This window comes from Centruroides vittatus, unplaced genomic scaffold (genome assembly GCF_030686945.1).
Source record: "Centruroides vittatus isolate TY-2023 unplaced genomic scaffold, ASM3068694v2 contig_549, whole genome shotgun sequence".
In the NCBI taxonomy this organism is placed as follows: Eukaryota; Metazoa; Arthropoda; class Arachnida; order Scorpiones; family Buthidae; genus Centruroides; species Centruroides vittatus.
The window spans coordinates 4,324,253-4,349,600 of NW_027122325.1; the positions used below are offsets into that span (position 1 = coordinate 4,324,253).

General features: G+C 32.9%; 2 protein-coding genes across 3 annotated transcripts in view; both read right to left on the reverse strand.

Annotated features, from left to right (window-relative positions):
- The window catches only part of LOC136978726 (protein lifeguard 1-like), a 351,072-nt gene that overhangs the window by 20,365 nt on the left and 305,359 nt on the right, over positions 1–25,348 (reverse strand). For both annotated transcript variants that reach the window (XM_067274517.1, XM_067274516.1), the window contains exons 2-4: positions 18,532–18,624; positions 4,302–4,380; positions 3,420–3,473 (exon numbers count right to left, since the gene is read on the reverse strand). In XM_067274517.1, the coding sequence (XP_067130618.1) occupies positions 3,420–3,473; positions 4,302–4,380; positions 18,532–18,619 (221 nt within the window). In that variant the 5' untranslated portion in view covers positions 18,620–18,624. The remainder of the gene's footprint in view (positions 1–3,419; positions 3,474–4,301; positions 4,381–18,531; positions 18,625–25,348) is intronic.
- Positions 23,819–24,901, reverse strand: LOC136978611 (uncharacterized). Its single transcript, XM_067274351.1, has one exon. It carries the CDS (start codon positions 24,899–24,901, stop codon positions 23,819–23,821), a length of 1,083 nt encoding a protein of 360 aa, XP_067130452.1.

The following is a 25,348-nucleotide window of genomic DNA, read 5'->3' on the forward strand; positions in this document are numbered from 1 at the left end:
ATTCATCTGTAACTGTCTTGACTATTAAACTGCTATTTATCAACAAGTTTGAGTTGTGTTATTGATATTAGAAGAAAGCACATGAACTATAAAAAGTATAAGATGAAAGAGTCAGAACTGCAGGGCATGTTTTCTGACTAACATCTAACCACTGGATGTTAAATCACAAAGAACTTATTTGGAATCAAATTAAAGATATGTGATGAAACAATAACATGTTTAAGTTGGATGATGTTTGCATATTGTTAAGTGTTGTTTGTCAAAAGTTAATAGCCAAAACTGACAAGCAGCTGTCCATCACATCAATGAGCAGAGAGAAAATGTAGAAAGTGAATTATCTTATAGATAATGTAGTAAACAATGCAATTATAAAATAATGCTGATAATTCCTCCAGCAGTGAAGTCCTGTTAGTCTTTCTGATACAGAATTTTCTTCTTTACCTGAAGGTGAAATTTCAATATACATAGGCTTAGTACTATCTAGGAAGTTCAAGCTGATTGGGAATGAGACAACCTTGAATTATCAAAAACTCAAAGTATATGGTATCTATATAAAATGGAAAACTGTAATAAGGCATTAAATAATGTGTTTTTTTATTGGCTAATAAGTTAAGGTACAAATCTATGTAGTTTGCATGGAAACATATTTTTGTTTATCTTTGCTGCTTCTTATTACTGAAATTTATAGAATGTCAAAACAGAAAATAGTAAAAAACCTCTCTGATGAGCAAAATACAGTATGTGTAAAAAGCTTTTATCAAAAATCTTAATTTCACACTGAAATGTTTGAAAAAAGTTAAGCCCTGGAAGATGGCAACACTATAGTGATGAAATATGAGACATCCAAATATAATATAATGGATGTATCATTATCACCTATTAAAAATTGTGTTTCAGTAATGATGATAATATATTGTATTTAAAATACAGTAAAACCTGTCTATAGCGACCTCTCGCAGTTCCTTCAAAAAGTGGTCTTTTAGACAGGTGGTCGTCCAATACAGGTGGTGTGCTGTAATACCATATTTCCGCATGTATTTTGCACACATTTTGCTTAGTAGATATGGCTTTCAGCCATATCTACTAAGCAAACTTGAGGTGAGCAAAGATAAGCAAATTTTTTTAATGATATCAGATAATAATATCAATATAGCTCTAACTCGATTAACAGAAATCATCATGATTTTATAATATATGACAGATTTAGTACCTGTATTTTAGAGATTAATACAGTATTTGTGTTTTCTCGATTATAATGCACACTTTCTTTTTTCCGACTTAATTCAACTTGGTTCTTTTCGTTCACTCCTCAGTTATGTGTATTATGTCATCAATACAGAAGCGCGTGGTATCTCTCCACACTTTGGTTTTGGTTTTCAATAGTTTAATCTTATTTTACTTTAAAAATACTGTATTTTTTTAAATATTTAATATTTTCTTAAGTACAATAAAAAATCATCAATTAATAATAAAACGATTTTATTATTTCTTCTCATACTATGATTTCATTACATTAATGACAATCGTGGAATCGAAAAAGAAAGGTTGCCTGTAAAACTGATTTTTGTTGTTAACCCTGAGTTTATTGTTTTTTGAATATTTTGCATGTGAAAATTACTTGAATATTATTTTTCTAAAAATATTGCAAAAATAAGGTAGGTTGATACAGAAACTATTTATTGCATATGTCACTGTATATGAGCTTCAAAAAAAAAAAAATTAAATTTTATCAAACGATGAGATCAGCCAATTAATTGTATCATGTACAATATTTTATATCCCTAAGGAAAATATTGTAGGTCTACAGTAAAATAAATTGCAATTTCCACAGTTAAACTTCACTACTAATTGCCATTAGGATAAACCATTTTCACTTTCTCTGTTAACTTTTACACAACAGCACTTTGCATTTCTTTCATTTTTCAGACAATTTTGAACAAATAAATGACTTTCCTTTATTGCTAGACTAATTCATTAACACCTGCACCTAATTTCAAGGGCAGGAGAAGTGTCCGAGGTGGGTTCAAAAGAGTTTAGACCAGATATATTCGCAGAAGTGGTTGCTTATTACAGCTGTTTTATGTTGTTTCAGACCAAAAATCGATGCTCGTGGTTGCGTTACACAGGTGGTCATTTAACACAGGTAACTTATACGAAGACTCTATGCATAAACTATTCCATGCCAGAAATTTTTGCCCATTTTGACAGGTGCCCGTCAAATGCAGTTTTTACTGTACATGATGTCCTGAACAATACAGTGCAAGTGGCAACCATATCTGGAAATATCTGGCAACTATATCATTTCATAATGCAATGAACTGAAAACCAATGTTAGATTTTTTGATGTGCTTACAATTTCAATGTATAAAGACAAATTTTTCCATATGAATCAATGTAAATTTAATTAATTTGTTCTAGACACTCCAAAATACATACCAAAAACACATTTTATAGAGAATAAATACAGTGTTTAATATAAAAACAATAAGAAATTGATATAAAATGAATATAAAAGGCTAATGTAAAGAATAAATGAACATTTAACATGGTATTTACCTTTCTGAAGACTTAACATATGGAAGACAGCAAGAGGGAAGAAAGAGGGGGAACGCATGGATTCCCCTTTGTTTTTGCATAATTAGCAGTGAGGTTACATGGACATGCCAATGAAATCCAAGGCAACTAACGAAAACCAAAACAAATTTTTCATGGAAAAAATCAACGAAAACTGAAACCCACAAGAACCGAAGTCAACAAAAATCAAGGTATTACAATATATGGTGTGTCATATTATCAAGACTACTATACAAAAATTAATACTTTCATACATTAACAAGAAATACTTATTATGAAAAAGTGTAAAATTATTTAAAGTGTTGCTATGTAAAACAACTACAGATTTATTACATATTCTTTGCACTTGGCAAACTGGTACAAATAGCATGGTCAATCATAAGAGGAGAGAGAAGATATGAAATGATTTTGTTTACAACATGCATGAAGTAATGGTGAATAGATTATAGAATGTGTTATTCTTCTGTTGTTTTTAAACAGCATAAAGATGAAATTGATAAATTACTAGTATGTAAAAGCAGCATTCATATTATTGCACTTCCTTTTGTTCACAAAATACTTCCTGGAATCAAAATTCATGATGTGCAACAATTTCAAAAGGTGAGTTGATAAATAATTGGAGATTTGCCATAAATTAAGATAAATACCTATTATGTTGATTAAAAAGTTGTTAATTTACACATCAAGTGCAAGTAAGTGTGCACCTTCATCATATAAATACACTATTATTAAACATTTAAATAATCATGAATATTTTAAAATTTTCACTTCAAAATAAAAGCTTCATTAAAATTATATATTTTGATATATATAAACTTATAAAATTAAACATGAAGCAAACTTACAATGCAATCCAAAATACTTCTGCATGTGTTGCAACATAAAACTTTAGGTCTTCCCTAAAATAAAATATAAACTTATATCAAAATCATTTTCTTAAGTATTCTTATAAATTAAAAAATAAAATTTATTTTATCAGAGCTCTATCATATTACTGATAAAAGTCAAAATAAAAATCTCATATTCTTATTTTATCATATTCTGACTTGCCTAAAATTTTAGATTACTCTTTACTATTTTATTAATAAAGTGTAGAGAATTCTCAAATTACATAAGTACATGATTTTAAAACAACATAATAAACACACTTGATTTGAAAAAAATAAATTATCAGTATACATTGTTTAATGCACACTGATTTTATTCTGTACCAATCATTTTTAAATTCCATTAAATACCCACAGAATTGTTAAATTGAACTCAAATTCTCTTGATTTACCAGATTTGGAGGAACCACAGTGATGAAGTTTCCAAAAAACTTTCTTTAACCAACTTTTATTCATTATTTATAGTGAGATTTCTAATTAAAAATATTTCAAAACATACAACTATTGAATTAAAACTAAATTAAAAGTAACAAAATCTCATATGCTTGAATTGGCTCTTCATTTCAACTAATCATTTAACATTACAGCATTTAACATTAGTTTAAATAACAAAATAGTTTATATTAAGCAAAATTTAGACCACACAGGACTCTTCATTCAGCCTGTGTAACTTGGATAATTTGAGAATCCCTATATTAAAGTAATACAAATTGTCCTTAATTTATCTTTAAAGATTCTTTGTGATATACTTTAAATTTTTTAAACATTTTTTGTTACACAAATATTATGAAATAAATTTGATGTTTTCATCTATTTCTTATTTAATAAAATTATACTAACTGATAAAGGAAGAGGCAAATAAATCCAACAGTGATAGCCAGCTGAACCATTAAGATCCCATAGACTTTTCTTATAAAACCTTTCAAAAAAAATTTTTAAATATGTGAATTTATAGTATAAATATAAATAAAAATAAATGCTAATTTTAATAATTTAAAATTATACCTGAGAAGAATCAGATTTAATAGTAAATAGTAAAACATTATTTTAAACAACTAGTATACAATTTTTCTAATGTTCAGATAATTACATATTAATGAAGAAACAAAATAGCACAGATTGTATGTACTGTACTTCACTATAATTTTATATTACAAGCTTCATTTCAAATCGTTTAATATTTCAAGTATTATGCATTACTTTGTGATATTCTGCTTTTGTTGTAAATTTAGAGCAAATTTTTTTCTGTACATGATATTAGCATTTTATAAAAACAGACTAACAAAACTTAATGCCAATATTTTAGGGGTGGATTCTAGGGTCAAAAATAAACTTAAAGTCCTCTATAAATGTTTTTCAAAATTACTTCATTTGAGATCTGCCTCCCAAAATTTCTTTTGGTGAGTCCAATATAATTCTTTATTCCTAATTGTATAATAGACAACTTAAAGCCTGATGAGTATATATAGACAACTAAGATGATCAGGCTAGAATTTGGCTAATTAAATGATTAATATTAAAGCAATTTGTCACTAGAGAGAGAGGCATTAGGGCCATCTCTTGATTAAATTAGTAATTATAATTTTAATAATTTATTAAATAATTTAGAACCTTCTGGAATAAAAAAACTGACTCAGGGTGGGGCATGAACCTGCAACTTCCGCTTGCCGTGCGGTGCACTTGCCAGTTGTGTCACCTGGACACCGAGTGAGTCTTTACTTCCAGGAGGTATTTAAAACTGGATATAACCTTACTCAGTTAAATCACGACACTGGCTGGGGACGACTCCGACGCCACGACCTAAGAACATCTCCACTATGGCACTCAGCCAGCTAACGTATTATCCGGCAAGATTATATATATATATATATATATATATATAACATATTTTAAATTTTGTATATATTTTTGTATATTTTTCTGTAATTTACTTTGTTAATCTCGCCCCTTTTGGAATGAGGTTAACAACACCAATAAAGAATAAAGGAGAGTTCGAGTGAGGACCTGAAAGTGAACGGACGTGTTTTTATGGTCTCCAATTTTCTTTTGTCTTGCTAACCCTACACTCGACCCCACGACTACGACTGCAAAATAATACGACAATTTATAAGAGTCGACAGGATTACCTTATCCAGCAATGAGTAAATCTAGAGACAAATCCATCCCAGAAACAGGTAGTTCTACCTCTCCTCCTAAACTAAATCTTATTCCGTTTAACCCACGTGGAAAGCTAAGTCTAACTTCGTGGATGAGACTGTTTGAGAAGCAAGCGGCGAGACAAAGGATTGACGAACAAGAGCTCCACTTTTACATACCAGAGTATTTACAGCATGAAGCTTTCGACTATTTTTGTGAAAATTTAGTAGAGGAAACGGATTGGAACAAAATTAAACAAAAATTACTCGAGTACTTTCCACAGGAAGAAGAAGATTACTTCACCGATTTTGTAAATCGACAACACCAGCGAGATGAAGACGTCTTAACTTACTATAGGGAAAAAACCTCCTTGGCGGAAAAAGCTAAGTTAAACATGCAACAGACCATTACAGGTCTCAATGCCGGCATAAATGCGGAAATTAGAAAATATATGATAGCCGCACCGCCAGCCACCGCTGTCGAATGGCTTCAGAAGGCTACTAAATTAATAAAAATTCAAGAAGAAGCAGATCATCCGCCGAAGACCCAGAAAGAAAATCATCCGGCAACTAAACCGAATCGAGAAAATTACACAGGATCCCAACACTTTGCCAAAAACCAGATACTGTCATGGCCGCACACAAAGAAAACGACGCCATCTTGGATTCCACCACGGGGTCAACCCCAGTACAGAAATTTGGTACATCACATGAGCAGACCGCCATCCCCTTGCCGTTTTTGCTATCAGCAGGGATTACCAGCACAGCACTGGAGAAGAGACTGTCCCCAAAGATATTCAGCTCCTATTCACAGAGACGTCCACAAGGTATCTGAAGCAAATGAGGCAGAACCAACTTCACCATCTTGACTACTACTAACTGTTTCAATGGAGAACAAGACGATGCCTGCGCTCATCGATACAGGAAGTTCCATCAGCCTTATATCCCAAAAACTATTAGATACTTTATCCAAATACTTTCAATACCAATCGGATGTGAAGATTATCACTACAGCTGCAGGATCTACCACAAGCATGGCTAATGTATCAATCCCTCTTAAGATTGGAAACCTGACAAAAAACATTACTTTACATGTAGTATCCAGGTATTTCCCTTATTTAATTTTATCTTATCCAGACATTAGAAAATTTAGTCTTGTCATAGATTCTAGTCTTAATCAGATCTCCCAAAATCAGACTATCCTAGCATTAGATCCTAATACTTTTGAAGTACGTTCAAATCACTCTAGTTCCACAAATAGTTACTATAGTAGAGACATTAATCATTTTTGTAATAGAATAAGTAAAAATAGTAATAGCTTATATAAGATAGATCAGAAGGAGACCCCTCAGGCTCCTAACCTTGTCTTCCCACCTCCTTTGGCTCAAAATGCAGCAGGAACTTGTAGGGGTAGGAATAGTTCTACTTCCTTAAAGGAATCTCTGTTAAATATTTTTAACATTAGGGATGTTGTTAACCCTAATCTGAAGGATGATCAGAAGCAGAAGCTAAAGAGCATTGTTTTAGGATTTCGGGAAGTTTTTTCTGCTGAGAAGTTTTCAGTGCCAGCCCTAAAAATAGCTTCCCCTAGAATATTACTTAAAGACGAAAGACCCATAACTTTAAAACCTTACAGAGCATCTTACCGTGATAGGGAAGAGATTGATAGACAGGTGGAACTATTGCTAAAGTCGGGATTGATTGAACCATCGTCGTCCCCTTACGCTGCCCCAGTCACATTAGCCAAGAAAAGAGATGAGGGAAAAACTAGATTATGTATGGACTATAGGAAATTAAACGAGAGGATTAAAGTTAACAATGAACCTATTCCCAGAATAGATGAGCTACTGGATAGACTTATAGGTGCGAAAATATTTTCTACGGTAGATATTCTGTCAGCCTATTGGCAGGTTCCTCTCCATTCTGAAGACAAAGAACTAACTGCCTTTGTAACGAATTCTGGTCATTTCCAGTGGAATCGTTTACCATTTGGCCTAAAGACTTCACCCCAGATTTTTCAGCTAGTTCTAAAAAATATCCTAAATAAATATAGATTTCCTTTTCTCATCAATTATTTTGATGACTTGTTAATTTTTAGTCAGAACGTGGACGAACACCTAAAACATTTAACACAAGTATTTGAATTATGTTCAAGGGAGGGTCTCTACTTAAATCTTAAAAAATGTCAGTTTGTTAGATCTGAAATTAATTATCTTGGGTTCAACATCAAACCAGAAAGTTACTCCCCCTCATTACCAAATATAGAAACAATACAAAAGTTAAAATGTCCAACCAATATCAAACAATTACAGGGCTTTTTAGGGTCCATAAACCATTACCATCGATTTATTCCAAATTATGCAAATTTAAGAGCTCCTCTAAATAAGCTCCTAAAGAAAAATCAAAACTGGGTTTGGACGACTAAATGTCAAGAATCTTTTGAGAAATTAAAACGAGCACTTATCACCAGACCCATCTTAAACATGTATAACCCTTTGCTTCCTACACATCTTTATACAGATGCTAGCGGAGATGGTATAGGGAGTATCTTGAAACAGGAACACCCTGTTAAAGGATTACTTCCTATTGCCTATTTCTCCAGGTCCTTACGTGAATATGAAAAAAGCTACACCATTAGTGAGAGAGAATGCCTTGCAATTGTAGCATCTATTGAAAAGTTTCACTTTTATCTTCATGATATCTATTTCACCATACACACTGATCATCAGGCTTTACAGTGGCTGAAAGGTATAAAAAACCCATCTGGAAGGTTATTTAGATGGTCTTTGAAACTAAGCATGTATCAGTATGATATTAAACATCAGAAGGGAAGCCAGAATGTAGAAGCTGATTATTTATCCAGAGCCCCCGTGAGCCATTTTGTTACCACTGAGGAAGTCCTTTCCAACCAGGATACCTCATTACTCACCTCACCCAAATTCTTCCGAGATCGTGAAGATGTAATCTGTATCAGAAAGAAGGGATTTACAAAGAAAGTCATACCTCCATCGCTTCAATACAAGGTGCTATCCAGGGCACATGCACACTATGGTCACCCAGGTATAACACAGATGCTGAAACTAATTAGTCCACGTTACTATTGGCCGAATGTCATCAACGATGTTGTAGAGTTTGTTAAACATTGTGATGCTTGTCAGAAAGCAAAGACATACAACCATAAAAGGTTTGGCTTGTTAGGTGATTTACCTTCATCAAAAGCTCCATTTGACATGTTATCTATGGACACTGTCTCTGGAATGCAAAGATACGGATCTACTAAAGGCTACCTTCATGTTGCCATCGATCACTTTTCTAGGTTTGCTTGGTGTTTTCCATCCAAATCTACTTCTATAAACGCCTACATAGATTGTCTAGGCAAAATATTACAGACAGGCAGCCCGAAACGTCTACTAACAGATAGAGCACCTTCATTTACCTCCTCTAGATTCAGAAGATATTTAGAAAAGAATGGAATCAAACAACATCTAACAAGTACTCAGCGACCTCAGCACAACGGGATAGTTGAGAGACTAAACGCCACACTTGTCTCTAGACTAAGAATAAAATATTCAGAGAATCCAAAACGATCCTGGACTCAAATGTTACGTGACGTTGTGAAAGAATACAATCAAACGCCTCATACTATAACAGGATTCCCTCCAATGTTTTTAATGTACGGAGAAATCCCCGATTCACCTGACAACTTGAATTATCCCTCTCTCAGCGAAGCACGTAAGATTGCCACCGAAAGAACTGAAATAGCTCATGAAAGAAACAGAGATAAATATAATAGTCAACACCAAACTCCAAACTTCAAAGTAGGAGACCAAATACTACTACAAACCTTTTTCCATCCCGACCAAGGAAAACTTGCTCCAAAGTATCATGGACCTTTCACCATATTAAAGATAGTATCTCCTTGTAACGTAGAAATAGACAGACCTGTCCAATCATTAAATAAATTAACTGATATTGTAAATGTAGATAAAATTATACCGTATTATAATCCAACCAACTTTAGAGTTCAAGCCGATAAATTGTATAACACCCAGCCCAACCTCCCTGAGGCTCCATGATGTCGCCTTTTCAGGAGGGGGGCATTTAACATATTTTAAATTTTGTATATATTTTTGTATATTTTTCTGTAATTTACTTTGTTAATCTCGCCCCTTTTGGAATGAGGTTAACAACACCAATAAAGAATAAAGGAGAGTTCGAGTGAGGACCTGAAAGTGAACGGACGTGTTTTTATGGTCTCCAATTTTCTTTTGTCTTGCTAACCCTACACTCGACCCCACGACTACGACTGCAAAATAATACGACATATATATATATATAATATATATATAATAGACAACTTAAAGTCCAATTATTTAATAAATTATTAAAATTATAGTTATTAATTTAATTAAGAGATGGTGCCTAACACCTCCCTCTAGTGACAAATTGCTTTATATTAATCATTTAATTAGCCAAATTCTAACCCGATCATTCAGGTGATCGTTGATTGTGTCTATTCCTAATTGCATGTTTTCATAAGGTATCTTATACATACCTGCTTTCTCCTCTAACATATTTGTCATTCTTCAATATACTGTAAATACTGTATTTAGTTCTCTTTTGAAAATAGTTTAGAGCAGTGATTCTCAACCTTCTTAGCTCTGCAACCCTCCAAATAGTAAATATAAATAAAATATTTTGTGACCCCCACCAAAAGGAATAATAACAGTAAGCCTTACTATTACTAATTGAATTTTGACTGTAATTATAAATGTAAATTTTTTAAAATATTATATAAATCACATTGCACTAATTTTATACAATAAGAAAATACTGCCAGTATAAAAAACGTAATACAACTATTCCTATTATTTTATGTCACTGTGTTTATAGCAACGGGTATGAACATGCATGTATGACATGTACTGTACATACATGAGCAATTTACAAGTTCCAATTTGATGTGTACATGCTCTTTGTAATTTGATCCACGTATGGAGAAAATTTTAAATGAAAAACAAATGCAACCATCACATTAATTTCTTTTCTTTACATGTGTACTTATTGTAAGTAAAACATTTATAAGTTTATAATAAATGATTTTTTCTCAAAATGATTTTATTATTGTCTTGCGACCCCCCCTTTAATATCACCGCAACCCCAAGGTTGAAAAACGCTGGTTTAGAGACATCATGGTCTGCTATTTCTTTCATAATGTTCATGTTCTTGTTAAAAGTATACTTTGTGATTGTATTGTCTCCATTTTGTGCCTTTGGTCTGCTTCCTTCATAGCTTCTAATCAATCCTGTTATCATGCTAGTTTTGTATTGGATTTTAGCCATTTCTTTAATTCTACTAAGTGCCTTCATTCTGTCATATATACTTCTGCAATACAAATATGCTCTTATAATAAAGACCTGGAATATTGCCAATTTGTATCAATAAGGGTCATTTGAATTAGATGGGATACAGAGTGGACTATGTGTTGGTTTAATGTATAAAAGAGGAAATTTGGTCACCAGTGTAAGTTCAATGTTTATGTCTAAAAAAATGAATCTTTAACAACCTTTTATTGTTCCATCATCTTCAGTTCCAGCCCATCCTTGTTACTATTAACCTTATCCAGAAATTCATTAAATTCTGTGGTTATTTTTCCAAATGATACAATCATCATCCACATATCTTAAAATACATAATATCTGCCTTGAATCATTAAGAATATTTTTGTATGTTTTGTGATAGTGCACTTTTCCCAAAGGCAGACTTATCACATTGGATTAAACACAGAACAGAATGACCTAGCAATACATAGAATATTTTTCTCTCATTTACATAACAATCCTGTTACTGGACTCTCAATGAAGACCCATTTCTGTTTTGAATCAGTTTTTGTCTGAATGATTGGTTTTAACAACCAGTTGTTCAGACAAAAACTGATTCATAGCACACTAAGTTGGCCAACTCTATAATCTCCTTAGAACAGTTAATTCTGGTATCTGGAGGAGAATAAATTCCATTAATTTTTGAAAACATGATTCTATTCTTATCAAAGGACATTATGCTCTCAAAGTCCATTATGGTCATGATTTCTTCTTTTATTAACAGTAGGTCTTTTAACTCTCTATCTACTTTTCCTGGGTCTTGTGCAACCAATATACTATTCTCTAGCTTGTTAATTATGAACCTATGCAAGCATTTCTCCAGAATGTATGTCAGCCCCTTGCATTTTTCTATTACTGGTCTAACTTCTTTACCTTTCATATATGTTTTAGTGAATGTAAATAACTTTGGCATTCCCATCTTGATTCTGGCATCCTTTAAGGAAAGTTAATACTGAAATGAACTTGGTTCCTTCAAGTCTTAATTCTGCTATCAATGTTCGCTACAATTTTTCTATCAAAGCTATTTGCATTCCGTTTCTCTAATATAACTGTCTAATATAATATAATTTAATATAATACAATCCTGGCCTTTTTGTGCTCTCTGAGCAGTAAAGGGCCTAAAACCACAAATAAAAAAAATATATATATAATACAAGCTTTGTTGTAGGATTATCTTATCATAATAACTAAGCACTTGTTTTTATGAGCAGACCATAAAGTCTTTGAACTGATTTTTAAAAGAGTGCCAAATATTTACAGTATATCGAGGAATGACAAAGATACAATAAATAAAGAAAGCAGATATGAACTGAATGCTGAAAAAAATTGAAATATGTAAGAGCAGGGTGAAGGACAAAATTAATGTATTAATGCAAGAGATGTGGAAAGTTTACCATACTAATGGTAAACTGTCCACATCTTGTAAAATATGCTTCTTTACAGAAACTCCTAGTTACCACATTTGTAAAGATATATTTTTGTATTTATTAAAAGTAGAACTAAAATTGTAAATTTTTATTTTATTTAGCAAAAGTGTTTAATGATTTTAGTAATTTTTCATAATTTAACAAAGAGGGAGGAAGGTCTTTGCATAGAGATAGGAGACACAAAAAGACCAATTTTAACTCATGAGTCAGATTTCGGAATTGAAGAGATGGCTATTCGTTTGCTCCCATAGCAACTATTCTTTTAAGTTTGACTTTTGAATAATAACCTTTCATTATATACAAAACAAAAACTAAATCTGTATATGTGTATGATATTTTTAATATTTATCTGTATATATATTAAAAGCAGAATGTTCAGTCGCCACCACACACAAATAACATAAATTTAAAAAATTGATCTGTAATTTGAACATTTCAAATTAACTTTTAAAACGGCTTTTAAAAACGTTTTAATTTTCAATTGATTTGATTTTAATTAGTTTTGATTTCATTTTTGGTTTCAGTGTAAAGGTCAGAGTTTTAATTATTTTATTTTTTTTAAATTTTGTTATTTTTAGTTTTAATTAATTTTTCATTTAATTTATTTAATATTAATTAAGTTTAAGTTTTTATAACTTAAACTTAATTAATATTAAATAAATTAAAGGAGGGAGGTCTTTAATGAAAGCACTAAAATAAATAAATAAATAAATAATAAATAAATAATTATTATTATTTATTTTTTATTTTTTATTATTATTATTAAATTAATAATAATAATAGTTAAATGGTTAGCTCGGCAATGCCTCTTTGGAGAGACAGAAGGATTCATGATTGCCATACAGGATCAGGTCATAAATACTAAAAACTACAGAAAACACATACTCAAAGATACAACACTCACAAATGACACATGCAGAAAATGTCACATCATGCCAGAAACTATACAACACATCACCTCTGGTTGCAAGCTCTTGGCACAGACAGATTATTTACACAGACATAATCAAGTAGCAAATATAATACACCAAAAGCTTGCAAAGAAACACAAATTAGTAGACATCCATGAACCATACTACAAATACATTCCACAGACAGTATTGGAAAACAACACACACAAAATGTACTATGACAGAGCCATAATCACAGATAAAACAATTTACCACAACAGACCAGACATCACACTCATTGACAAACACAATAAAATCACATACATTATAGACATATCCATTCCAAACACTCACAATATACAAAACGCATGCACTGAAAAAATTAGCAAGTACACAGAACTCGCCCAGGAAATAAGGCATCTGTAGAGGATGGATAGGGTGCTTATTGTACCTGTTGTTCTCTCCGCTACAGGTGTCATATCACACACACTACACAAAAGCCTGGGCACATTACAATTGAATAGAAACACATACATCACACTACAGAAGGCCACTATATTGAATACATGTCACATTGTGAGAAAATTCTTGAATACAGACACACACACTGATACACTTCTTTAATTTCTGTTTTGGTTACTATGCCTTGACTTTGGTCTGGCATAGTACACAGCCACCGGTGTTAACCGAGTATATCTCACTTAACCCAACATAATAATAATAATAATAATAATAATAATAATAATAATACTCGGTTAACACCGGTGGCTGTGTACTATGCCGGACCAAAGTCAAGGCATAGTAACCAAAACAGAAATTAAAGAAGTGTATCAGTGTGTGTGTCTGTATTCAGGAATTTTCTCACAATATGACATGTATTCAATATAGTGGCCTTCTGTAGTGTGATGTATGTGTTTCTATTCAATTGTAATGTGCCCAGGCTTTTGTGTAGTGTGTGTGGTATGACACCTGTAGAGGAGAGAACAACAGGTACAATAAGCACCCTATCCATCCTGCACAGATGCCTTATTTCCTGGGCGAGTTCTGTGTACTTGCTAATTTTTTCAGTGCATGCGTTTTGTATATTGTGAGTGTTTGGAATGGATATGTCTATAATGTATGTGATTTTATTGTGTTTGTCAATGAGTGTGATGTCTGGTCTGTTGTGGTAAATTGTTTTATCTGTGATTATGGCTCTGTCGTAGTACATTTTGTGCGTGTTGTTTTCCAATACTGTCTGTGGAATGTATTTGTAGTATGGTTCGTGGATGTCTGCTAATTTGTGTTTCTTTGCAAGCTCTTGGTGTATTATATTTGCTACTTGGTTATGTCTGTGTAAATAATCTGTCTGTGCCAAGAGCTTGCAACCAGAGGTGATGTGTTGTATAGTTTCTGGCATGATGTGACATTTTCTGCATGTGTCATTTGTGAGTGTTGCATCTTTGAGTATGTGTTTTCTGTAGTTTTTAGTATTTATGACCTGATCCTGTATGGCAATCATGAATCCTTCTGTCTCCCCAAAGAGGCATCCCCGAGCTAACCAGCTGTTTGACGCAGTTTTGTCAACAAAATCCTGGGCCAGATCGTAAGGATGCCTGCCATGGAGTGCCTTTCGAGCCCACGATTGCTTAATGGTGTCTATGCTTTTTATATGTTGTGTTGTGTCCATATGATGTGAGTGTAAGTTTAATGGTGTGTTATTCGAGTCTGCTAGAGTTACTGCTTTATGTAATTGTGATGTTTCTTGTTTTTTGTAGAAAAACTCTCGCAGTGACTGTATTTGTTTGTAGTGAAGGTTAACTATGTCAATCAGGCCACGTCCGCCATCTTTACGTGGAAGGGTTAATCTTTCTGTGGCGGATTTAGGATGATGTTGTTTATGCTTAGTAAGTGTTGTTCTTGTTTTCCTTTGGAGTTGCTCAAGATCAGTGTTGAGTCCAATGTATAACTCCAAAAGAATATGTGAGTACTGGGATGACATATGTGTTTATTGCTTTAACTGTGTGTTTTGCATTTAATTGTGTTCTGAGAATAGCATTTAACCTACTTTGGTATTCTTTAATTAATCTTTGCTTTATTTGTGTATGTTCTGTTAGTTTGGCCTGTTGGAATCCTAAATACTTGTAGAACTCGCCCTCTTCCATGGATTCAATAATGTCTCCATTTCCAAGTGCAAAGTCTTCTTTCTTCAGGATTCCTTTTTCTATGTGAACTGTTTTGCATTTATCTAGGCCAAATTCCATTTGTATGTCCTTGGTGTATGAATGTGTGATTTGTAGGAGTTGATGAAGTTGTTTTTGTGTGGATGCATAAAGTTTTATGTCATCCATGTACATGAGATGTGACAGTGTAAACTGTGTTGTTTTTTGTGTCTGATATTGTAACCATATTGCGTGTTGTTTAACATGTTGGATAATGGGTTCAGGGCTAAGCAGAACCAGAGAGGACTTAAGGAATCTCCTTGAAAAATTCCTCGCCTAATAAAAATTTGGTTTGTTTGTATGGAAGTGTTATGGGCCCCGAGATGTAGTGTTGTTCTCCAGTGCTGCATAGTGTTTTGAAAGAATGCAACGAGTGACGGATGTATTTTGTACATGTGTAGGATATGTAGCAGCCAACTGTGTGGAACACTGTCGAATGCTTTTCTGTAGTCTATATATGCCATGTGTATGTTTCTGTGTTGTCTGTGTGCTTGCCGTAGAATGACTGAATCTATGAGTAACTGTTCTTTGCATCCCCTGTGGTTTCTACGACAACCTTTTTGTTGTTCTGTTAGAACGTCGTGTTCTTCAACATGTTTGTATATTTTGTTTGCAATACAGGATGTCAATAATTTGTAGAGTGTTGGAAGACATGTAATTGGTCTGTATTGTGTGGGGTCTGTGGTATTGTTGTTTTTAGGTTTCATGTAGGTGATGCCCTGAGTAAGAAAATTTGGCATGTCTTGTGGATTGATGATGATGTGTGTTAGATGTTTAGCTAGTTCCTGGTGCAGTGATGTAAACTTTTTGTACCAGAAATTGTGAATGTTGTCTGCACCAGGTGTCTTCCAGTTGTGTGTTCTGTTAACAGTGTATTGGAAATCATGTATGTTTATTTCAACACAGGGCATAGTTGGTATGTTGTGCAAGTTTCTGTTCTCCTCCTCGATCCAGCCTGCATCAGCATTGTGCGTGACAGCACTGGACCAAAGAGAAGACCAATATGTTGTGAGTTCTTCTTCTGTTGGTGTGCCACTGTGCTGTGTATCAGTGTTTGCTTTGTTATTAATTTGTCTGTAAAAGAGTTTTTCATTGTTTGTAATTAATTTATTTTGTTGTTTTCGTAGTGTACATGTTTTGTATCGTTTGAGTCTACGTGCTTTGGCAGCAAGTTTTTGTTTTAGTGTATCAATGTATTCTGTAATGCGTGTGTTGTGATGTTCATGTTTTGTGTGTGTTTTTATTTTCTTGAAAATGTTTTTGAGCTGTTTCCTTAATTTGGGTGTTATGTTGTTTTTAGTGTATTGTGTCAACCTGCCTAATTGCTGTCTAATGTCATTTATTTGTGTTTCTATTCTTCTCTGCCAGGCAGGCTTGTGATAGAATTATGTTTTCTGTGTATTTGTCTGTGATTGTACTTTCAGTCCATGGTGTGTCACTACTGTGACTGCCCCAGCATAAACTAATGTATGAATGTCTGCGAGTGTAGAAATTGAATGAATGTAGTGTGGTAGTAAGTGAGTGTTTACATAATTTAGTGTTTTTCCTACTTCCTTTGACGTATTGATTTTTGGTATTCGTGGTCTTTGTGTGGGATCTGTGCCTGTATATTTAGTGAGTGTTTCCTGAAATATAAGTGAGAGCGTATTAACTAAATCCATGTCTATGTTATCAGTGATGGATGAGGAAGTGTCTGTAGTATCATTAGTGGTAATTGTTGTATGTGTGTTATTATCAATGCTTGTTGCTGGATTATCCTGACAGGTTACGTGATCTTCATTAATGTTAGATGTTTCTGTCTGTTGATGTATTTGATCAGCAACCTGTTGTTTGATAAGTTCAAGTGTTGTTTGTGGAATAAGGTTGTTGTGTATAATTGTTCTTTTTTGATCAACAACCCTTTGTTCGGTGACAGTGAGATGAGGATACTGTTGTGTGAATCTATGGTGTAGTTGTTGTCTGTATGCTGTCATGTTTGTTTCGAGTTTTGTGATGGTGTAATAAGTACGGATGATAAACTCGTTCATTTCTACTGTCCATTTCATCCGTTGGCGTGGTTTTCCAGCCTTTGTGGTCTGTGGATGCATTGCCACAGAAACACCAAGGCTGGGTTGGTTCCTCACATCTGTTGAGGGCATTGCAGTGGCCATGCTTGGGCCGGTGCTGCTTTCGCCACCGGTAACCAAGGGAGACTGTGACCTATTTTTCGAACGTGAGCCTCTGCCTAACCCACGAACGCGGACCTTGTTAACCCGGGCGACGTCCGAGCCGGTATCACACTTTGATCTAGTTATTACCATGATGAATATCTCCACAGAATGTGGGCGTGGTCACTCTTAGCTTCATTTCTCCCCATAGACCTTACTGGCATGGGTGTCCCTACCAGGAGCTTATGCTCCAGCCTGCATTGCCCTATGGATCAGTAAAATTACTGGGCTCTCCCACCACGACCAGGTGGTGACCACGGGAGAGTTATTATTATTATTATTATTATTATTTATTAATTATTTGTAATTGAGTTCAAAAATGCAGGCAAAATTAAATAAATAATTATTATTATTATTATTTATTTAATTTTGCCTGCATTTTTTGAACTCAATTACAAATTTTGATTAATTGCAACTCTTTTTTCTTTTGAGACGTAACTATAGGAATTATTTTAGTGTTGTTTTGCATAAAAGATAATCAAATTTAAATTTATTTTAATTTTTTAGTGCTTTCATTAGTTCTTGTTTTATAAATTTGCCTGCTTTTTAAAAAATTTTTTAAATTTTAATTTTACATGAGTTAACATTAATTGAACTGTCAAGCTACCTAGCATATTATAATAGTATAATGTAAAAGAATAAATAATCATGTTTTAATCTGAACCATCAAATCTGTATTTATTTATAATAATAAATAAATATATAATTTGTATCTTTTTCCTCATAAAATATTTGAAAACAACATTAATAAGGATATAATATTTGAAATCTTTATTATTATTTAATATAACTAATAACAGTGAAAACATTTGATAAATTAAATATTTACCCATTCGAACTGCTTTTTCAGAAAATGCATTTTCAAAATCAGCAAAAGGTGTTGCTTCATTGTAAGAATTAGCGCTTGTATTATCCATTATTCCTGGAAGTAATAATAATAATTATTTTTAGAAAAAAAATTTTTTGAGTTTTTTATTTATCCTAGATAATTTTGTATTTCTCAAAGCTTTTCAGCATTAAAAGATTATTTTAAAATTATTTCTTATTTACATAAAATATATATTACATTTCTACACATATTTAAAAAGTTTTACTTATTAATGTAAAAAAATTACATAAAAATTCATCTTAAATTTAAATGTGGAAATTAATGGGAGGGCAAGTTCAGCTGTTTGATGGGATAAGACAATGCAATACAAGGGCTACATGTCAAAGAAATTGTCTCCCCAGGAGGTCTTTCTAGATAAAATGGATTCCTATTTCAGTATTATACATGAAGAAAACTAGGAAATTCCACACAGCAAGTCTGTTAAGTGTAAACCTTGGACTAATGTTACATGGCTGAGTGGATAAAACCATTGAAGCCTTCATGTTCAGATGAAATAAAATCTTCCCATTATGTAAAAATTTTCAGATGTGCCTTACTAGACATTTTTTGGTGATTGCACCTGTTCAGTTCTGATAAAATTTTCAGCAAGTACTCTTTGTATTCCTTTATTTTAGAATTATAAGATTTATCATAATTAGAATAAGGTTATTCAAGAACACAGATCTACAGTTTGTTTTGGTTTTGTAAAGTTACTTTTTGATCACTATATCCTTAAATAAACATAATTATTCATGTAATTTTATAATATGACTATTTCCTTTCTTATTAGATTTATTGTGTGTTAGTCTTATTAGTAATTTATGCACAAGTCATCTTTAACAGTTGATGAAATTGTGGAACATTTAAATTCATCCCAATGACTCTAAGTAACAGCTAGATACCATTGATAATTAGCCCATAATTATCATTGGATTAAATTGTCAGTAAATAATTACATGCAAAAAAACATTATTAAAAATAAATTTTATAACTAAATTATATTATTATAAATTTTTATTTTTAAAAATCCCTTTTTGTTGTTATTTTTTAATGTATCAGGTCAGTCCATAAGCATTTTTATGACCTTGAGAAAAATCTTGTTTTGCTGTTAAAAATGTCAGTCTAATGTGATAATTTTTACACTGAAGTGTTAAATTGGATCTCATTCATATAATACTGTTCAGAATTGTGAACATTTCAGTTGTTTATTTTAGTTAAAATGGAAGTAACCGAATACAAAAGACATGTTTTATACTTTTTATTTTTAAGTGGTGAGAATGCTACGAATGCAGCCAAAAAATACTGTACATAATCAAATTGTAATTAGTGCAAGGACTGCACAGAAGTGGTTTGAAAGATTTAGAAACAACGATTTTAGTGTGGAGGATAAGGCTCGTACTGGAAGACCTGTTGACTTTGATGATGATGCTCTCTCTGCACTAGTTGAAGCAGAACCATCTTTAACAGTTGATGAAATTGTGGAACAATTAAATTCATCCCATGGAACTGTTCATAGATACCTACAACAAATCGGGAAAGTTTCAAAGCTAGGAAATTGGATACCACACAAACTGTCAATAGCTAACTGACAACAACGTGTAAACATTTGCACGTCTCTTTTATCCCGCATTGCTTTAGAACCTTTTCTTGGTAGGCTGGTTACTGGAGACGAAAAATGGATCCTCTATAATAATGTGACGAGAAAAAGACAATGGATGGATTGCGACAAGCAGCCAAAACCAACTGCAAAAGGTGGGTTGCATCCAAAAAAAATTCTTTTGTCTGTTTGGTGGGATATGTCAGGTGTAATTCACTTTGAGCTGTTAGAACCTAATCAAACAATTACAGTTCAAATGTATTGTGAGGAATTAGAGCGTTTAAATGAAAAATTGAAAAAATATCAACTGTCGTTAGTGAACAGAAAGCAGGTTCTCTTGCAGCATAACAATGCCAAACCATACGCTGCAAAAATAACAGTACAGAAACTTGAAAGCTACAACTGGAAAATTTTACCTCATCCACCATATTCGTCAGATATTGCTCCCAGTGATTATCATCTTTTTCGCAGTTTGCAGAATTTTTTAAAAAGGGAAAACTTTTGAGGATGAGAACAATGTAAAAAAGGCTATTTCTGAATATTTTGATTCAAAACCGAAATCATTTTACGAAGACGGGATTAAAAAGCTACCATCAAGATGGCAAGAAATTGTAGAAAATAATGGTGAATACATTATAGATTGAAATAAAATTTAATTAAAATTTTTTGCTGCTTTTTTTGTAGATAAAAATATCCATGAACTTATGGACTGACCTGATATATTCTTATAAATTAAGATAAATATTTGAAATGTATATATTTATACATATTCACATGGCTTTGCATGTAGAGATTAATGCCCATTTGGGAAAAATTTAAAAGAATTAAATATAAGTTACATATAATATACTGTTTATTTTATATTAATTCAGTACATTCTTGGTCTACTATATTGTGTATCTACATTGTAAAAATGAAGGCTAACTAAGTTATGAAAAAATAAATGTGTTTTTTTTTAAACCCAATTTTTAAAAAAATCCTGTGCACAGGCCTGAATATTCATGTTTTTTATTTTCTGGAAAATAAAAACAACTTTTGATCTTATTTACAATCAATCATTAGCTCTTCCCTGGAATTGAGTAAAAAAATTCCAGAAATAGTAAAAGTGATTGAGATATATAACCTTACCTCTCAATGTTTTGTTGGATGTTTTGTCTGCATTTTTGTAATAATGCAATACTACATTCTAGCTTGAACAACATCTTAAATACTTTGTATAAATAAATATATAAAACAACGTTTAACAAGAATTACTCTGTTTCCGTTTATTCGTCCGTCGTTCGCTCCAGCTGACGGTCCAATTTCACAATCACGGAGGCGACCTTTCCTTAGAGGCTACTGCCTCCGGAATAAAATGCAAAACAGTCCACTAGCGTCCTCTGGGCTATCGCCACTTTCACATAAATTTCAATTTAAATAAAATATAAAAAATCATGGCCGACGATTTTTTTTTATATTTTACTTAAATCTTAAATACTCTTTTCAGTGATACTGTAATTTATTTAAACAAACATTTTCACCTCTTTTCATAGGTCTGCATCAGGTTTAATGAGAAGTTTCAAATGAGAAGATAAGTTCCAATTGATGTTCAAGTTTTTTTGAAAACAAATTGAAATAAGATTTGGAATGCAAACAGCTGCATATCTTAATTTTGATATTAAACATACCATAATATGTATGTATAAAATATTACACAATATAATTTAGTGATAACTATATTGTCAAAGAATTCGATATAGCTAAATAAATTTTGTTGTAATTTTATTTTATTTTCATAATTTTACTGTAATTTATTATCTGTTAACAGAAGAATGGATGAAATGAGTGAAAATATCAAAACACAACTTTTTATAAAGCTGAAATCAAGAAAATTCTCAGTACTAATGTATGAATCTACTCTGAGAGACAGTGAGGCTGTATTGCTAATCTATATAAGATATATTGACAAAAGGTGAATTTGCTGAAGAAATGTTATTTTGCAAATCATTAGAAAGCACCACTACCACCACTGATATACAATCGAGTCTGCATAAGTCATCACCCGGATAACTCGACACTCGTCGGTTACGTAGTCAATTTTTTGTGGTCCTGGCTGACTTACATAGGCATTAATGTTATTAATGTTAAAAAAAACTCTGTTTACTCGACATTGTTTAACTCGTCACCACTGGATAAATCAACACACTTTTTCTGTTTCACACTTTTTAGACATCTGATAAGTCGACTCCCCTCCTGAAAAAATGAGTTCACACCGTACAATAAGCTGTGTGGTGTGAACTCATTTTTCAGGTGGGCTATAGCCAATGAGAGCTTTGAAGCTATAGCCAATCAGAGTTTGGATTTATCCAACCTATGTTGAAGCTAGAAAATGGTTGATTAAAAGGGTAATATACTTTTTACTCTCAAATTTTAAAAATTTACTATCAAAACGTTTATCAAAGAGGTTCATTAACTGTCTATAATCTCTGTGCTGTTTATAAAACATTCCAATAGATATCATTGCCAAAAATAAGGCCTGACAATAAATAGTAGCATATTCAGAACTACAATTTCTGGATACAAATGAAATATGTTTTAAAACAATTCGAAATGCACGATCACTTTCCATAATGGTCATGTTTTAAGTTTACATTGAAAAACTTACAATGATTGGCTAGTATTTTGATCTGTAACATGTGTTCCGATTGGTCCTTACGAGTCGGCCACTGACATATAATCGTAATCAGTGTGAATGCTTTTACTACTAGTCGGTTCGATTATAGGATCGGTCAGATCGGACTGGTTGGTCGAGTTGGTTATAATGTGAAACAGCCCTTACCCTCTTTTCTGCCAGCTAAGCACTTCGTGTACAGCCGATGTCTTTCTTGTTTGTATGTATGTGTATTATATGTTTATGTTATTACTTTCTGCCTTGAACATCACAAGACCCATTTCAAACTTAACATCTCACAGAATCTTCAAGGAACAAATAGGACAAGGAACTTCAAGGAACAAATAAAACTCTTGTTGATGCAAAGGCAAAGATATTTGGCTTTATTACATTTATCGAGTTATATCAAAAACTTATTTTTGACAAAAATACTACCACTCAAAACTGGTTATACTTGAATTAAACACCTTAAAAACTTATACTCCAGCAATTTATATAATACATGAAAATGTTTTCACCCATGTTAAACCAGTGTCATCAGGCAAACTAACCCTCATCTGCTGAAACAACAGGGGATTGCCATTACACATGTGCAGAGGGGAGGTGACATAAGACAAGAGAAAGAGGAGGGGGAGGATAGTAAGATTTATAGTTTGAAGAAAGCCTTCCACCTGCTCAAGATGTTTGAGAAAGGGTTGCCTGGAAAAGCTATGTAAGAGACAGCCATTCCACAGCTCTTCCAGGCAACCCATTCTGAAACATCTTAAGCAGGTGGAAATATACAGGGTGGGCCAGCGAAAATGAAACGGCAGAGTGTTCGTGTTCGTCCAAGCAAAGCGCTCGGACAGGTCAATTTTTTGCTCGAGGGGACATCTTTTGCAATAAAGTTTTTGTGATTCTGAATGCAACAGACAACAAAAAATTTTAAAAAAACTCGTTTATTTTGTATTAACTAAACAAACATTTATTTCAAATAAAGTAACAAACATAAGAAAGAGTTATCAAGTATTCAATAAATGTTCGAATTGAGCACCACTAACCTCCATACAATAATACAAATTTTGCTCAAAACGGTTTCTTACACTTCGGAAAGTTTCGGGTGTTATTTGACAACACTCATCTATAATTCTTTGTCGTAATTCTTCAAGAGATCTTGGTTCGGTTGCATAGATCTTACTTTTTAAATGTCCCCAAAGAAAAAAATCAAGAGGACTAAGATCTGGGGATCTAGCCGGCCATTCTAAAGGACCTCTACGTCCGATCCAATGCCCAGAAAAAGCCGTGTTCAAAAACTCTATAACTGATCTTGCACAATGCGGGGGGGCTCCATCTTGTTGGAAAGTAAGGCGGTCTTCTAAGTATCGGTCGTCAAGTTCGACGATATCAACAAGTAATGGATGTACAACATTTTCGAGTAAATCTAAATAACTTTCTCCCGTTTGATTACTGTCTAGGAAAATGGGGCCAAGTAGTCGATCTCCAAAGATTCCGGCCCACACATTTAACTTTTGTGGAGTTTGGCTATGAACTTCATGAAATATGCTTGGGTTATTATCTGACCAATATCGACAATTGTGACGATTAACCGTTGAGTTTAAAAAAAACGTGCACTCGTCGGAAAAACAAATGTTGAAAAGATAATCCACGTCAATTCTTAACCTTTCTGTCATAATTTCACAAAATTGCTGTCGCCGATCAAAATCATCTTCATTTAATTGGTGAACTAAATTAATTTTGTACGGATGAAAGTTGTGAGCTTTGAGGATCCAGCGAATAGTTGTTCTGCTAATGCTAGTCACAGCCTCCAGCTTCCTTGTACTTAAAGTTGGGTCCGCAGCAACTTGCCCCAAAATCCCAATCTCTGTCGCTTCGTTTCTTACTGGACGTTCACGTCCGGGGTCGCGTCTTTTGTTAGCCACAGAACCCATTAACTGAAACTTTTGAACCAACTCCAGAACGTATTTTGCGTTACAATGTTTGTTTGGATAGTGTTGATTAAATAAATTTGCAGTAAGATGAGCATTCTTGCCATTTCTGAAATAAAGAGTTACTATTTCCATCCTTTCAGCAATTGTGTAAGTCATAACGATTACGTTGTACAAAATTCACAATAAACAAATAATAATCTTAAATTCTGATTGAATCACTAAGTGGTCAAGCTTAATGTGAACACTACAAAAAAGAACATCTGCAAACAGATAACACATTATCAGCCTTAATTTTATAATAAATTTTTTTCCCCTTGCATTTGCAGTCTAGCTTAAAAGGTTTTTTGTTTGTTAATAGTTTGTGTTACTTTTTCGAAAATAAATGTTTGTTTAGTTAATATTCAGAATCGCAAAAACTTTATTGCAAAAGATGTCCCCTCGAGCAAAAAATCGACCTGTCCGAGCGCTTTGCTTGGACGAACACGAACACTCTGCCGTTTCGTTTTCGCTGGCCCACCCTGTATAAGGCCACCCTCAATAACACCGCTATTAATTTTTGTGATGTCAATTCCTTCCCCACAGCATAAAAGTCTCTTCAAACTA

Excerpts from the sequence above, each read along its gene's own strand:
- LOC136978611 (XM_067274351.1), bottom strand. The coding sequence starts at position 24,901 with ATGACTTACACAATTGCTGAAAGGATGGAAATAGTAACTCTTTATTTC.